Here is a 17,402-nt window from a genome sequence, read left to right as displayed (position 1 = left end):
TGAGAAAGTGGCCCATGTGCTTTTCATGAAAAGCATAGCAGACGACGCATTTAATCTTCTAGTTTACAACAACGTTGCCACCGTCGATGCCATCATTAAAGAGTGCCGGCGGTTCGAAGAAGCCAAGAGCCGCCGTATTACTCAGCGATTCACCCGGCTGCCCAACACGGCCGCGACCTCATCGTGTGAAGCTGCCCGCCAGTCCCCCCCGTATGATAACGTCACACGCATTGTTCGTCGGGAAATCGAAGCCGCCTGTCCGGCTCCTCTTCAGCCACCCGTTTTCGCAACGCTCGCCTCTGACCAACAACAGCCGTCAGTGGCGTTAATACAAACTGTGGTGAGACAGGAGTTTGCGAACTTCGGCCTTTCATCAGCATGTCCCTTGACTCGCCCTGAAGTCCCGTCTTACTCCTGAGGACACGCTCGCCGTTCACATCCAACAATGCCCTTCCGTAACTTTTCGGAATGGCGAACACCCGACGACCGGCCTATTTGTTTTTCCTGCCACCAGCCTGGGCACGTTTCTCGCTATTGCCGCCGCTATTGGTCAAAACAACCACGTAAGACCTTCTCTACCTCGGCGCTCATGCATCCGACAACCCCTCGACGTTCAGTCGCCGCACCCTTCAATTTATATCCGTCGTCATCTTACGAGCCTTCCACTGACACCCCTTTGCCCGGTCGGCGCTACCCTGACGCCTCTTCGTCTGGTCGCCGCAGCTCTCGCTCCCCGTCGCCGCTACGTCGCCAATCCCGCTCTCCGCCACCTCGGCGCTTTTCCTTGCCGAGCTTCTCTGGACGACCGCAGCAGGAAAACTAGATATTCCAGCTTATAGAGGTGAAGCTGCAATACCAATAACGGCCGAAAATCCTCTACTGACGCTTCCCACGCACCACAGCCTGCTTGAAGTACAAGTCGACCATGTTTCTGTGACCGCCCTCATTGACACAGGTGCACATCTGTCTATTATGAGCGCTTCTCTACGCTGCCGCTTACAAAAGATTATGACGCCATCTACGACGCAGGCAATACATGTTGCCGATGGCGGTACTGTACCAGTATTCGGAATGTGCACTGCTCGTGTCAGCATTGCCGGTCGTCACGCCGTGGTCCTTTTTGCTGTGCTAGCCTGCTGCCCTCATGACCTCATACTTGGCCTTAATTTCCTTTTGGCACACTCGGCATTAACTGATTGTTCGTCTGGTACCCTCAGCCTTGATCTTCCAATCTTTGCCGACTACTCTGCAAAGCCCACCAGCCGCTTGAGCCCAACCACTTGCGTTCACCTGCCACCTCGAGCCGTCACGTACGTGTCTTTGTCATCGACCCCTCCTGTTCCCGACGGTGATTATATCGTTACGCCAACTACTGACGTTCGGCTGACGCGCAGTGTTACTGTGCCCTATACCATCGCGACCATAGCGGATAACTGTGTGTTACTTTTGCTCCTTAACTTTGGTTTCACCCCTCAAGTGTTGCCCTGCCAGATGTCTCTAGCCCAGATAACTGCCATAACAGAGGACGGTGTCAGTGTTGTCGCTGTATCTGCTCTTGATCGCAGCGCAGTCTCACGGTCACCCAGCTCAGACAATGGTATTTTTCGGAACATGATTGGATCGGAGCTGTCGCCTCACCAGGCCGACGCTCTCTGCCAAGTTTTGGCCTCATACAGTGACATTTTCGACACCGACGATCGTCCCTCAGGCCAGACTAAAATTGTCACTCACCGAATCAACACTGGTGACTCTGCGCCCATTCACCGTCGGCCGTATTGCGTGTCAGCGTCCGAGCGAGAAGTGATTCAGAAAGAAGTGGCCAAAATGCTTACGAAAAACGTAATCGAACCATCAACGAGCCCTTGGGCATCTCCCGTGGTATTAGTAAAAAAGAAAGACGGCTCATGGCGTTTCTGCTTTGATTATCGGCACCTCAACAAAATTACCAAAAAAGACGTGTACCCTCTACCACACATTGACGATGCCCTTGATTGCCTCTATGGCGTCACCTTCTTTTCATCTCTCGACCTCCGATCTGGCTACTGGCAAATCGCTGTAGATGACATGGACCGAGAAAAGACCGCCTTCGTTACCCCTGACGGTCTTTACCAATTCAAGGTCATGCCATTCGGTCTCTGCAACGCTCCAGCGACCTTAGAGAAAATGATGGACACGCTCCTACAAGGATTTAAATGTTCGACATGTTTGTGTTACCTGGACGACGTGATCATTTTCTTACCTACCTTAGAAACCCACCTTGAACACCTTTCGACCATTCTATCCATATTTCGACGGGCCGGCCTGCAGCTCGATTCCTCCAAGTGCCACTTCGGTCTTCGTCAGATTATCGTATTGGGTCACCTTGTTGACGCTGCCGGAGTACGGCCAGACCCGGCGAAAGTACGTGCTGTAACACACTTCCCAGTCCCACGCTCTGTCCATGATGTTCGCAGTTTTGTGGGCCTCTGCTCCTACTTTCACCGGTTCGTAAAAAACTTTGCGGCACTCGCACGGCCACTTACCGACCTTGTCAAACAAGACGTCCTATTTTGTTGAGCCCTCCTCCAGCTGACGCCTTTTCTCAGCTAATCACCGCTCTAACGACAACTCCTATTCTTGCACATTTCGACCCCGATGCTCCTACAGAAGTGCGAACAGATGCGAGTGCTCACGAAATTGGTGCAGTTATGGCGCAAATTCAGCGGGGCAACGACCGTGTAATCGCGTACGCAAGCCGTCTGCTTTCTAAGTCTGAACGCAATTATTCTGTAACAGAACGGGAGTGTCTCGTCCTTGTTTGGGCGGTTTCGAAATTCCGTCCTTACTTGTATAGCCGCCCTTTCCGTGTCATCACAGATCATCACGCGCTGCGTTGGCATTCTTATCTGAAGGACCCCACTGGACGACTTGGTCGTTGGGCATTACGCCTACAGGAGTATTCCTACTCGGTTGCTTATAAGTCTGGACGTCTTCATCTGGACGCCGATTGCTTATCCCGCTACCCTGTTAATAAGCCCGACGAACCAGACATCGAGCCTAGCCTCAGCGTCATGTAAAAGTCTCAGTTTCTTCATATTGGTGATGAGCAACGTCGTGATGCTTCTCTGCGACAATTTATTGACCATCTGAAATCTGCTCCGAACGACACGTCACTTCGCATGTACGTCCTCCTGAATGGCACGCTGTACCGTCGTAGCCTCCAGCCAGATGGCCCTGAGCTCCTTCTTGTCGTGCTGAAAAATTTGCGTTCAACCGTGCTGCGCGAGCTTCACGATGAACTAACTGCTGGTCATCTGGGTGTATCTCGGACGTACGACCGCGTGCGTCGCCGCTTCTTTTGACGCTGTCTCGCCCGGTCCGTTCGCCATTACATGTCCTCCTGCGATAAATGCCAACGTAGGAAGCGACCTACTGCGCCCCCAGCTGGACTTCTTCAACCGATCTCCATCCCAACCGAACCTTTCTTCCGTGTTGGTATAGATCTTTTCGGTCCTTTTCCCGAGTCGAAATCGGGCAACAAGTGGGTCGCCGTTGCTATAGACTACGCGACTAGGTATGCCATCACTCGAGCGCTCCCCACCAGCACCGCTACTGACGTTGCGGACTTTTTGCTCCACGACGTCATCCTGCACCATGGCGCTCCTCCCCAATTACTCACGGATCGCGGCCGCGCATTTTTGTCCCATGTAATCGACGATCTTCTGCGCTCTTCCTCGACGCACCACAAGCTGACCACTTCCTACCATCCCCAAACAAATGGCCTTACCGAACGGATAAATCGGACCCTCACGGACATGCTCGCAATGTATGTGTCCTCCGACATCCCTGACTGGGACCTGGCGCTACCTCACGTGACCTTCGCGTACAATTCTTCGCGCCACGACACCACTGGTTATTCACCCTTTTATTTGCTTTATGGCCGCAATCCGACGTTACCACTTGACACCCTACTTCCAATCACTACAACACCGTCAACCGAATATGCACGCGACGCTATTGCTCGTGCCGACCACGCACGTCAGATCACCCGCTCTAGACTTTCGACTTCGCAAGCCACCCAGAAAGCCATCTACGACAGCCGGCATGCTGACGTTCACTTCTCACCCGGTTCTCTTGTTCTCCTGTGGTGCCCAGTTCGTCGAGTTGGCTTATCAGAGAAGTTGTTGTCTCGCTACATGGGTCCTCACCGTATCATCCACTAGGTAACCGACGTAACCTATGAGATCATTCCTGCATCTGGGACCACAAGCCTGCCTGCAACCACACCCAGGGATGTTGTGCATGTCAGCACGCTAAAACCTTACCACCTGCCTACTGAAGACCGCAGTTAATGTGCACTGAGATGGCCCTTTTACCGCCGGGGGGGGGGGGGGGGTAATGCCACGTAGCTGACATATGGGGGTCAGAAGACGACAACGAGGAAGTGGTCTGGCGGTTGTGCGTGCTGTCCTCCATCTTAGTCGACGCCATACGCATCAGTTTGAATATAGATTTTAAATAGACACGCATCGTGTCATCTTTATGTAACAATACGTTCAATTAGGGCACGTGACATATCTAATGTAATCCCTGAGAAGACACAGCGTCTACTGACTGGTTTAAGGCTAGAGTTGACTAACATGAATTTGAGTTACCGTATTTACTCGCATAATCCTTGCACTTTTTTTTGGCAAAAAACGGGTGCAAAGTTGTGGGGTGCGAGAATTACGCGGCGAAAACTTTCCACGAAAACGTACAGAGCGAAAAAGAAAGAGAAGTGAAGCGGCCGCAAATCAGGATTCTCACACAAGAAAGTAACAGCAAGCTTTGAGAAGTACTAATTAATATCGACTTCCACAATAAAAGCAGAGGTTCAACATAAAGCAAGATTTATTCGAGACACAAAAGGTGCGACCAAATAGTCAAGAATTAGAATACCATATGCAAAGCTTGTGTGCGTTGCGGGCGTAGCAGAAGCGTCCGTTGCTCAACAGGAGCCCTCAAAAGGTAAGCATAGCATGTCAGTATTGGGCTGATGATTATTTAACAGGATCGTCCGCAGTTTCCTTCTGAAGAAATAAAGTTTACCATCAATCTCAGTCTTAATCACACGGCAGGCCCATCGCGTCTTCGTGGCTTTCAGCTGCCGTCACCAGCAGTGAACACGAAACTCGTCGACTGCGAAGGGCCTACCGGCGGCCCTGTTGCCAATGTTTAGTGCACAATCAATCACTTTCAACTTGAAAGCAGCCGTGTAGCTTCAGTATCGCCCCATAACGTGACAAGATTACCGACACAACATACAAAACACGCCACAACACTCACTTGCCGCTTTGACTTGGCTTGGATTGGATTAAATCTTCATGCAATATTAGTACGGCTGATGCTTAAAAGATGGCACCATGTAGCATGCATTATCATTATCAGAGGCTGGATCGAGCAGACGACATTATTGCGACAGTTTTCGGGGGTGCGATAATCACTCGAGGAAAAGAATCGTATTTTTGTTGGGGTGATGTGGGGAGTGCGAGAATTATGCGAGTGCGAGGACTACGCGAGTAAATACGGTAGTTCCATTTTGGACATATACAAGATTATCGTCGGCATGTTTTTTTTTTTTTTGTGAACTATCGAGCGGTTGTTGACTGTTTGCAGTATTCATAGATTAAGTCTGTTTGGCATGCCACTACAATCTCCCGTCTCTCTCGCAATCCTAATCTTTCGCAAGCGCTCCCAGGATACGTGACATGGGCTTTTCGCGCTAGAGTACTTACCACGACTGTAATGGACTCTTGCGGTCTCCTTGAAGGCGTAGGGAGTCCTTGTCTAGCCGACAGTAGCCACCAACCAGGCCAGGCCCAAGGATATCTTCTCGATACCTGATTAAAAAAAAACACTTCATTCCATAACAAAAGTGGTCCGACATTGGTGCGACAGTACATTTCTTGTATGAAAGACAAGTTGAGCATTGTGAACATGAAAAAGACGCTTTGACCTCCGTTGCTAAAACAGCAGACAAATAGAACTTAGTCTGTTATGCATGTATGTGAGAAAGAATGTGTGCTTTCCCCCAGCGCAGGCACAACCTGACTCTGTGACTAATTTTTGACTCAAATAGTGTCAAATCTTCATACAGTGAGGCTACAGCAGAGACACAACGTATCAGTTGACTGCAATATTAACATATAAAACATTCCTTGATTATACAATTGTACAGAGCAGAATGATCAGATTTAATTCAATCATGTTTCCCCAGACTACAGGTTTTGCTTCACAAATTTATAATGTATTACATTTGTATTTGTAAAGCAGGTTAGCTGCCCATTGGCAAATGCAGAAGAATGAAAAGCATCACAAATCATTTCTCTCTTTTTTTTTCTTTTTTTTTTATGATGCTCTAGTGACACTCTGTGATGCTCTGTATACATAACATTATAGGTTCGCCTGAAATGGGAGAATGGGGCGGAGTGCAAAACAGATACAAAAGAAGAGAAAAACAACACAGGCATAACAAGCGCCTGTGCCGGCGCTTCCTTCTTTTGTCCATGCTTTGTGCTACATTCCATTTTTACTTTTAGGAATCATTAACAACTAATAATAGTAATATCTGGGTTTAAAAGTGCCAAAACCACCATGTGATTATGAGAGGCTTCGAAAATTTTGACAACTTGGGATTCTTTAACCTGCACCTAAATCCAAGTAGATTGTTTGACTGATATGGGAGAATGCTCTGCAGCCACTCGCTGTTCTGATTTTATGAGATATATTGTTCACTCGTATTTGGTGATTGTTTGTTCATGATAGCGTATCACAAATAAGAGCGTCCTAAAGGTGTGTGTCTTACCATTTTAGTTTAATCCGAGCTCGTAGGAAAGTGCCGTGCAGACGACACAATTAATCACGATCAAAATATGACTGGAATGCACAGGTAAAAGTAGTAAAACGAAACAGAGCAATTTTATATATTCAAAAGGCAAATATTAAAGAGTAATAAATATTACACAACAAATAAACAAACAACAGGATGAACTTAAACTGCTTGTATCAGTCCACATTGTAGGTGCGCGTGTCATGGGCAAGTTTTAAAGCTTTAAGAACTTCTGTGTCATCGGCTTTTTTTGGTAAAGCCTGGCCACAGATTTTTGTCATTGAAGTCAATGGCATACTTAATAACCTGACACCACTACGCTGTCACTCGGAGAAACAGACCGCTAAGTGCGGAGCAATGGAAACTGGCATGATGCAACAGGCATAGAAGAAATAGAAGATGCGCTGCTTCAAGTGACTGTTATGCTGAATGACAGGCCTAGTACCATTAGATCCTGCATGGAGAGATGCACACCTCATCTTGGGAGTGGAAGGCTGGAGAGATGAACACACCTTGGTGAGCGATTACTTTTCTTTGGATTTACAAGTTCAGTATAAACCACAGGCTATTGTAATATGTGAAGATAAATTATTGTATACACTTTAAATTTGTTATAAAAAAGTTACACCTTACAAATGTTTGCTATGTAAAAAAATTTGTTATGCCAGGTATATTCCAACACTACACCTATTGCAAGACTATTCTTTATTTACCTCATTATAACTGATATTTATTTATATCCGGGTTTTTTATATCAAGGTTTGAATGTATACTAACATAAAGAACACATTTTTTTTCCAAAAAATCAAAGAAATTCAGAAGATTTACATTATGCTGGGCGAAATTTACCACAACTTTTTCCAGATGAGCGCAAAATGCAGTAATGCAAGTGAAAAAGTTAAATATCTTTATATTTTGCAATTACCATACACGCAATCGACATACACCGTTTGGAAATAGCTTCTTTGTTGCACTTCATTCTTCTTCGGTGGTTGAGTATATTTAGCAAGCTGTCCGCACGCACGCCATAAAAGCGTATCGCAGCTTTCTTGTTTCGCAACCCTTTTTCTAACGTGACAGTGGCATCAGCAGTGATCTCGCCTAGAAGATAATGCAAAGTGCACCATAGCATCGATGCTAGGACATACTTTTCAAGCTCGGCGGCAAACTCTCCAGTTAACAACGCTGACATTGCAGCAAGCTACCATGTTACCGCCAACACTGGATACAAGACAGCATACCTGCCAACTTCAAAGATTCTGAATCCGGGAGATTTTCGCGATCGTGGGAGGGGCCATCGTAAAAAACAAAAGGGGGTGGGAGGGAGGTCTAATTCGCAAGCGCCAACATCAGCGTTGCTGTCTTATAGTGGCTAGGAGTGGCTGAACACACAAGGGTAGAGTTTTTCACTAAGGTGAGAGTCTCAAAGGATCCACAAACTAGCAAAATTTATTTCGGTCAAAACAACTTGCGTGTGTCTTCCTGCGACACACGTGAACGGACGAGACAGCGCAGCTGGCTGTCGCAGAAGTGCGGGTCAAAGCTTTGCTCACTACTAGATTCTTTAAACAGGAATGCCGAAACACGTCTGGCCCATTTTTATTTTATATGACCAGTCCAGGCTCTCTTTTTTTTTCTTTGCCGTCGCCATCGCCGCCGTCCTTCTCCGTATATGTATACGTATCTATATATATGAACACTCACAAAAAATAAGCCACCCACGCTCGGCGCCGAGCTCATCGCGATGCGCCGATGCGTGCTTATCCCTCACGTGTACTTTGCCCCGTGAAGGGAGGGGGGTAGATGGTTGTGCGCAACGCTCATCCTGTGGCGGGAGAATCGTGGCCCACAAAGGTCACTTTGGTCTCTGCACAAGCCTCTTTTGCGAAAACAGTGAGCTTTTCATACACAGCGATGTATTACAACTGGGGCACTTGTTAGTTTGTACTCATCTGTACCTGTGATTACGTATCGTGCATCGTTTTGGTTTAAACAGCGTGTTATTTGTCGGGCGGTAAACGTTGTTAGTTCGCTCTCGTTCCGCAAGTATCGTTTTCGTGTGTCATTTGAGTGGGAGCAGCGTGCTGCATGTTTTGATCTGCTTGCCGTTCTCAGCGTTACATTCCAAGTTGCTGCCACATTTATTGCTTCGTCCTTGCGATGAAACTGTAACTTTTTTGTTTTTCACATATTTACTGCCTTACACCTACTGCTGCGTGCCCTCGGGGCTCGTAGATCACTATCGCATGCCGGGACCACGATTTTGTGCGCGGCGGTTGCGTTCATTTTACAATCCCCATGCATTTGGCTGTGCACGCATCTTCAAAACTAAGCCGTTTTATGCTATCTAAGATAGCATCTGCCGCAGTTTTGTCCACAGAGTTTGCGGAAAGCAGCGTTGCTTTGGCTGGTTGAGCGCACACTTTCGGGGTTCTGTCAGTTATGTCGTCGCCACACATGACTGTGTCAAGAGCGACCGCGATTTCTTCCACAACGGTTGTGGCAACGACAATCACACGCACTGTAGAAGACAATGCGTGCGCCAGTCACTCGCGTACTTCCGAAGCTTCGAGTATGCTGCTCTCGGCCTTCGTTCGATGGTTTCCGTACTAAAGTTCGTATCACCCACTGCGATTAGAGAATGTATTCGGAACATTCTAATTGAGGCCTAATGTACATAGTAAAATTTGGCTGGGGAATTTCAATAATTTGTATCTGCAGCGGCTTCTCATCACTGATTATACTGTATGTTTACATAAACGCTTCTTAAACTCATGTATAATAAAATGGGGTATATAGGTTCGATAAGCCTGGAGCAGATTGAGCAGCTTTTTTGTCAATGCGGCCAGATCACGCACAGCAAATGATTTCCGGGAGATTTTCATGACAACCATACAACCGGAAAAAACAGTCCAAATCCGGGAGTCTCCCAGCTAATCCGAGAGACTTAGCAGGTATGAGACAGGTGTTCTTACACTGATCGCAATTATTACAAATACAAGCTTTCTCCCAACATAGTCAGCAACATGATATAGGAAACATGCAGTGAGCCAGTGGCGCCACGATGCGGACGAAGATGAAAGGAATTACTGTGCTCTGTGCAGCAGCTGACCCACGGGCCGTGTCAGGTTGTTTGCGGTGCTTCACAATGTTGTGTATAAACTGCGGTCTTTTAAATTGTACCAGTGAATATAAGAACTGCGTACCTTGACCAACATTTTGTTATTTTCCGCCTTGACCATTTCTCAGAAATTGGGAGGAACACTGGATTAGTGTACACCAAGTAAAGCAATGATCCCCTGGCTACATTATAAAGTACATGCTGTAGCTAGGTAACTGTGAATTCACTCTCCACACAACTTAACTGATGTTTTTGCAGTGCTAAATAAATGCAGTGGCGGCAAAGTGATCTCTAAACTACAGTGAACAATGTAGTGACAGAAAGCCATTGACAGATGAACAATTCTCCCTAGTACGCTGCTGCTGGTTTTCTCCCGTAGTGCAGTTTGTTTGGTGGCACAGTTTGTGAATCTAGTAACAGTAAGGAAGAAGCCCATAATACCCAGCAAAATGCATCACAGACCATGAGAATTTGAAAATTTATTTCCCATTGAACTGCCGTTGCTCCTAACATCACTGTGCATGCAAGCGAAGGGATTAAACAGGCGATTAAATTGATGTTAACTTTAACACTACGTCAAGTCATCATGCCATTTATTACAATAATGTAAAAGTGCTTTTCATGAGCAAAATAAACCTCATATACAAACAAAAATAGGACGCTCAGCTGACCAACTGTAGTTTCATTTGCTTGTGTGAAATTACTCATGTTAAGAATGACGCACCACTTATTGCTCTGAATGTGGTGCACTTGAAAGGTACTGCAATAATTCATTTATGAAATGCTTTTTGCACCTGAATACAACGAACCAGAGACATTATAAACACAAAGCCAGAGGCAGTATAGACCAGAGGCATTACAGACATAAACTAACGCTAAAATGTTAAAAGAGTGCATATTCAGTCGAACCCCTTTATAAGAGACACTGATATAAGAGCCAAATGGGTATAAGGAACACCAATGTGCTTACAGTAAAAGACGGGTAGATAAGAAAATGCATACAAGGTACCCTGCCTAAAAGAGACATCTCATATAAAAGACAAGACATGCTGCCCAGAGCATGCCTCATATAAAAGGTTTAACTCTGCCACAAAAATATAGAATACTGATGTACCATACACGCGCAATTTCCTTGGTGATGTTATTTTATACCTTCTTGTGTTCATTTGTACTTCTGCTGGCAAACTAACTCATGAGTCTACTCACTCAGACTCAAATTGAGGTCTGAGTCCAGCCGAGTTATACTTAAGTAAATCTGAGTCCGGCAGAGTTGTACTTTCATGAGTCTGAGTTCGAGTGGATCCACTTGAGGAATATTTTGGTGAATCTGAGTCCGAGTGAGTCTACTTGAGAAATATTTTTCTGAGCCCGAGTCTCATTGAGTCCTCCTGAGGAAAATATTGTGAGTTTGAGCACGGGTGAGTTCGGTTGACGAAAATATTCTTGAGGGGGTATTTGAGTGAGTCCGGCTGATTATATATTAGTGAGTGCAAGTCCTAGTGAGACCGCTTGCGGAAAATGCTGGTGAGTATGAGTCCGAATGAGTCCAGTTTGATAAAAGTATTGATGAATCCAAGTCCGAGTGAGTTCACTTCCGTGGAATTTTGGTTTGTCTAGGTCCTAGTGAGTCCTAAGTCAAAAACATATTTATTGAATGAGATTCTGTGGGCCCCATTTATTTGGCTGACCAATGGTTCCAAATATTTAAAACCTCCCACTATTATGTACCTTGTAATCGTATTGAGGTTCCGGTTTGTAAAGCCCAAAAATTTACTTTTCAAATGATAAATCTGTCCGTTCCTCCACACCCCCGGAATTCATTCCAGGAGAGGTGATTTATAAATACCTCCCCTGACAACACCTTACATCTTCAAATAAAAACATATTTACTGGATAATAACTATTCATAACTCTTATTTAAAGGTACAAAATCAAATAGCATCACACCATGCACAGATTAGGGCACATATTAAAGAAAAACGGCCAACATGACTAAAAAGCAAATTCGATGCTAACACAATATAATCTTAAATATTATTGGCACCACCCTTTAAAAGCTCATGCACTGTATATAGCATACCTACAAGAAGCACAACTATTATTAGCACCTCTTGCAGCGTAATATTTGATCACAAAGCTAGTCTTGTTAACCGCAGGGCGATTTTCTAGTTTGAATTATTAACGAGACATTAGAAGTTTCTTTCCGCGAAACCCGGCCGAATTTTTGGTGGTGCAATAATGATCTACATGCACTGCCCTCACTCGCACTGTAATGTAAGTAGGTGATTTTTTTATAGAGTACATTTATGCTAGTCAATGTGATGTATAAACAGCAACTTATGCTTATGTATGCAATGAAACTCGCATAATATTTTCCTTGAGGATAGAAGAATGCATAGCAAGGCAAGATAATATACTCGAAAAACAAGTTTGTCTGCCAATGAAGGGAAAGCTGTGAGGGTGGAGCTACTGCACATGTACTCCTCCAAGAAGTATTCTGACCAGACTCGCTTTCTGAATGCCCGCCGTGTTCGAATAATCCCGCTGCATAGAATTTGCTACATCTGCTTACAGCAGCCGTTTGTGAGTGAAATTTGATACAAGCTCTTTCGGCTTTCCTAAACCTTTTCTAAAAACACACACACAACACAACACACACTCACACACACACACACACACACACACACACACACACACACACACACACACACACACACACACACACACACACACACACACACACACACACATGAAATATGGCACAACGGGAGCGTTGTCAACAAGGATAAATATATATATTTCCCAACAGTTTCAATCGCTCTAATAACTTCCCCTATACATCCCTTGGCATAACTGTCTGTTAAGTCTCATTATTACAGTCAAACCTCAATATATCGAACACGGATATATCGAATTAATGCTTATATCGAATGGTTCCTATATCACGCGGGAAATCGCATGCATTATTAATTTTTCATTTCGAACAAAATTTGACATATAATGGATATATCGAACTCAGCCACCCCAAACTGCCTGCGCTCCATTGACAGGCGGCGAGCTTTCCCGCAGGTGGCGAGCTTTCCCGCAACTCTCGAAAGTAGCGGTAGAGCGGCGGGGCGTTTACGAATGCTGCACACATCGATGGCGCCGAGAGCATCACTTTAACGTAGCGGCGTATGCGCGCCGCAGCTTTGCGGTAGAAGTTCTTGAATGAGGAAAGTGAAAAGCGCGGAGCTGTTATTTTCTTTCAATGCGAAGGCACCGACACGGCTTCGCGCGGAGGAAGGAAAGGTGGGAGGAAAAGTTTGAGGAGGAAAGTATAGGAGGAAAAGGACGCAGACGACTGTCTCGGACGCAACCCGCGCAGCTGCCGGGAAAGGGAATGCAGTCAGGCGAGCCGGCATGGGCGCGCCGTGTGCGCGCTTTACACCCGGACTCGCGCCGCAGCCTTGCCGCTTGCAGTCGTTACAGTCTCTATGGTGTCAACGGCACACTGCGCACTTGTTGCAAGCTCCTCCCCCGTAGCATCGGCAGGCATCGGTCGTTGTGCTCGCAGTGTTCGTGTGTTCAGAGTTAGGCCTGTCGTGCGCTGTGGCGCGCGACAGGCGTAACTCCGAATGGCGGAGCTCACGGATGTGGCCGAAGCTACTGCTGAGCAGCCAAATGAAGATTCTGCTGAGGTGGATCCTGCAAGCGCTGATGGTGCCCCGCTCCCGACATCAGCTGAGGTCGTATCTGCCTTGGCCCTTGTGCGCCGCCACTGCGACGCGATTGAAGGCACCGGCCTATCACTTATGGATCGCCTGAACTATATTGAGGACGCAATCGTCAAACACGCCATGGCCAACAAAAAGCAGGCTACTCTTTTTCAATATTTTAAACCAACACAATAAATACTATGTTTGAATCTTCAAGTGAGTATTTACTGCACCCCGCATGAACGGTTCGTTGGTTGTTTTCAGCAAGCTGTTGACGCATTTCTTTCGTGATTTTTTATATCGAATGCTGGATATATCGAACTATTTCGCGATCGCTGCGTCGTTCGATATATCGAGGTTCGACTGTATTGTGTAAAAAACATGGAAAAATGAGCCCATAGGTATACATTTCTTTCCCTTATTCATTAACGAGGGTCTCGTGTTGGCAGACTTGGTGTCATTAGGTTGTACACGAAGGACTATTGATCAGCTGCCGGCTCGTAATAAGTTCACGTGCTACGTAACGCCACACATGCGCATAAAAGAGTGTTTCACACTCGCCGCTTGGCTTATAGATGGTGCTGACTGACACTCCTACTTCTAAATTCACATATAAACCCCAAAAAGTAGATCGAGGGAGGGCCGCTGTGATAGCTCAGTGCTTAGAGCATCGAACGCGTTATTCGAAGGTCGTAGGTTCAATTGCTGCTCACGGCTGGTTATTTTTTCACCCACTTTTCTTTCTTCTTATTTACATTCCCTTTGTTCTAATAACTTTCCCTATACATTCCTTGGCATAACTGTCTGTTAGATCTCATTATTATTGTGTCAAAAACACGGAAAAACGAGCCCTTAGGTATACACTTCTTTCCCTTAATATATATATATATATATATTGTAAGCACATTCCAAGCATTTGATCGTTCTCACAGCAGCGGTCCACTGTCGCCTCCGCTCCGTCTCCACCATTCGACCTGCGGAATCTTGTTAAGCAGGAGTTAGCGGCAATGGCGACACCGACATCCCCGGTCGCTCCGCCAGCACGCCCGATGCCCACATACGCCGATGTGACGCCCAGGTCGACACCGGCAGCACCGGTTGTTCAAACGGTAATGCCCACATATGCGGAGATCGCTGCGATTCCGCCTGCTCCCGGGGCATCTAGCTCTACGGATACTGCTAGTAGCCATTTGGCTGCTATGCGAGGTGGAATGACTGCTGCACCCTTGTATCCTCAGTGGCGTCAATCCCGTCCTGTTTGCTTTTACTGCGGTATACGAGGCCACATTTCTCGTTACTGCCGTCGCCGCCAGCAAGAGGAACGACGAGGCTATGCTGAGTTCGAACGAGACCGGTTCCGAAGACCAGATCTTTATGCTCCAGACACCTACCCGTCCGCGCAGTACCGGTCTCCGTCTCCTCCAGTGTCCCCTCGTCAACATCAGGAATACCGCTCCTCCAGACGACGCTCTCCATCGCCCTATCGCCGCTCCGCATCGCCACTTCGTCCAATCATCTCCCGTCCTGTTGACCAATCTTCGGAAAACTAAGGATTGCAGTTTTTGGAGGGAAAACTGCGTCCCGTCGACCAACAAAAATACCTCCTGTTCGCCCAGCTAATATGTTGTCAGTGACTATTGAAGGTATTCCTGTGCAAGCTCTCGTTGACACCGGTGCAACCACTTCTGTTTTGCGTAGTGACTTGTGCTCGCGCCTCCGTAAAGTCAGAACGCCCTATGTGGGACCTGTGTTGCGTGGGGCAAATAACGTGCTGATTCAACCTGACGGACAGTGTACGGCTCGTGTTTCTATTGATGGTATACGTCACCACATCGAGATGATTGTGTTGCCCACGTGCATTCATGAACTTATCCTTGGTTGGGACTTTCTGCATTCTGCTTCCGCTGTTATATCCTTTAAAGAGAACGTCATTCACATAACGGATACAACGGATGCGCCCATTCCAGTTTCATCACCCTCGATCTCCAACTTGGTCATTGTTGAAGACTGCGTCCTGCACCCTGGTCACGAACACGTGATAGCTGTCGCATCTACCCAAGTAACCGACGGTGATGCACTTGTGGCTCCTTCGTTTCGCTGCACCTCCCGTGGAATTCTCGTCGCCTCTTGCCTCCTCCGGTTTTCCTCTGGCTGCGCTTTTCTGCCCGTTTCTAACACAACTGCAGAATCTGTGCTGCTGCCCAAGGGAATGACAGTGGCAAAGATTGACTTCTCTCCATTGACCTCCATCGCGACACTCTGCCCGTCTTCGTCACCAGTACCAGCTCCAGGTTCACGTTCTTTCCCTTTTCGACCTGTCATTGGTTCAGACCTCACACCAAAACAGTCTGAAGCACTATTGGCCCTTTTGGCTAAGCACAAAGCCTGCTTTGATAGCTGTACCACAACACTGAGTCAGACTTCCGCGGCTGTACATCGCATTGAAACCGACGGTTCTCGTGTGATACGCCGTCGCCCATATCGGGTTTCGCAATCAGAGAGAGAAATAATTGAAAAAGAAGTGAACGAGATGCTATCGCGAAATATAATACGACCTTCTTCGAGTTCCTGGGCATCTCCAGTCGTTTTAGTTAAAAAGAAGGATGGCTCTGTTCGTTTTTGCATTGACTACCGCGCGTTAAATAAGATCACACGCAAGGACGTATATCCTATGCCTAGAATTGATGACGCTTTAGACACACTGCAAGGGGCGAACTATTTTTCGAGCCTTGACTTACGATCAGGTTACTGGCAAATCCCCATGAACGAGGCTGACAAAGAAAAAACTGCATTTGCCACACCGGACGGCCTTTATGAATTTAATGTAATGCCATTCGGCTTGTGCAACGCTCCAGCCACGTTTGAGCGAATGATTGATACTGTTCTTCGTGGCCTAAAATGGAAGACCTGCCTCTGTTACTTAGATGATATCGTTGTTTTTTCAAGTACCTTTGCCCAACATCTTCAACGATTAGACGAGGTGCTACAATGTCTCTCCAAGGCTGGCCTTCAGATAAATACAAAGAAGTGTACATTTGCCAGCAAAAGCATCAAAGTCCTCGGTCACGTCGTTTCCAAAGACGGAATCCAACCAGATCCCGAGAAGATCGCAGCTGTGCTACAGTTCCCTCGACCGTCCAACCAAAAGACGTTGCGCAGCTTTCTTGGTCTCGCGTCCTATTTTCGTCGCTTTATACGCAACTTTGCTACCTTAGCGGCTCCGCTAAATAAGTTATTGGCCACTGGTGCTCCTTTCTCATGGTCCAACGACTGCGAATCTGCATTTGAAATTTTGAAAGAACGCCTGACTTCCGGACCAGTGCTGCGCCACTTCGATGAGAGAGCGCCTACCATACTCCATACTGACGCAAGCGCACAAGGCATTGGAGCAGTCCTTCTGCAGCGTGATTCCACCTCTAAAGAGCAGGTTGTGGCCTACGCTAGCCGGACTCTGTCAACAGCTGAGCGGAATTACACCATCACGGAGCAGGAGTGCTTGGCTATCGTATGGTCGATACAGAAATTCCGCCCGTATCTCTACGGTCGGCACTTCACCATCATCACCGACCACCACGCACTCTGTTGGCTTTCATCAATGAAGAATATGTCAGGACGTCTTGCGCGCTGGATACTGCGCTTACAAGAGTACGACTTTACAGTTACGTACAAGTCTGGCAAATGTCATCATGATGCCGACGCGCTGTCCCGGTGCCCACTTTCGCTCTCTCGTGACAAT

The 17,402-nt window shown here is 46.8% G+C and overlaps 1 protein-coding gene across 7 annotated transcripts in view; it reads right to left on the bottom strand.

Moving 5' to 3' along the window:
* LOC119164608 (EGF domain-specific O-linked N-acetylglucosamine transferase) overlaps positions 1-17,402 on the bottom strand; it is a 387,898-nt gene that overhangs the window by 238,592 nt on the left and 131,904 nt on the right. For all 7 annotated transcript variants that reach the window (XM_075882748.1, XM_075882746.1, XM_075882744.1 and 4 more), the window contains exon 6: positions 5,754-5,858. In XM_075882748.1, coding sequence (XP_075738863.1) covers positions 5,754-5,858 — 105 coding nt within the window. The remainder of the gene's footprint in view (positions 1-5,753; positions 5,859-17,402) is intronic.

This window comes from Rhipicephalus microplus, unplaced genomic scaffold (assembly GCF_043290135.1).
Source record: "Rhipicephalus microplus isolate Deutch F79 unplaced genomic scaffold, USDA_Rmic scaffold_13, whole genome shotgun sequence".
Taxonomy (NCBI): domain Eukaryota; kingdom Metazoa; phylum Arthropoda; class Arachnida; order Ixodida; family Ixodidae; genus Rhipicephalus; species Rhipicephalus microplus.
Note: the sequence above shows the minus strand (reverse complement) of the source record. Positions and strands in the feature narration are given on the sequence as shown.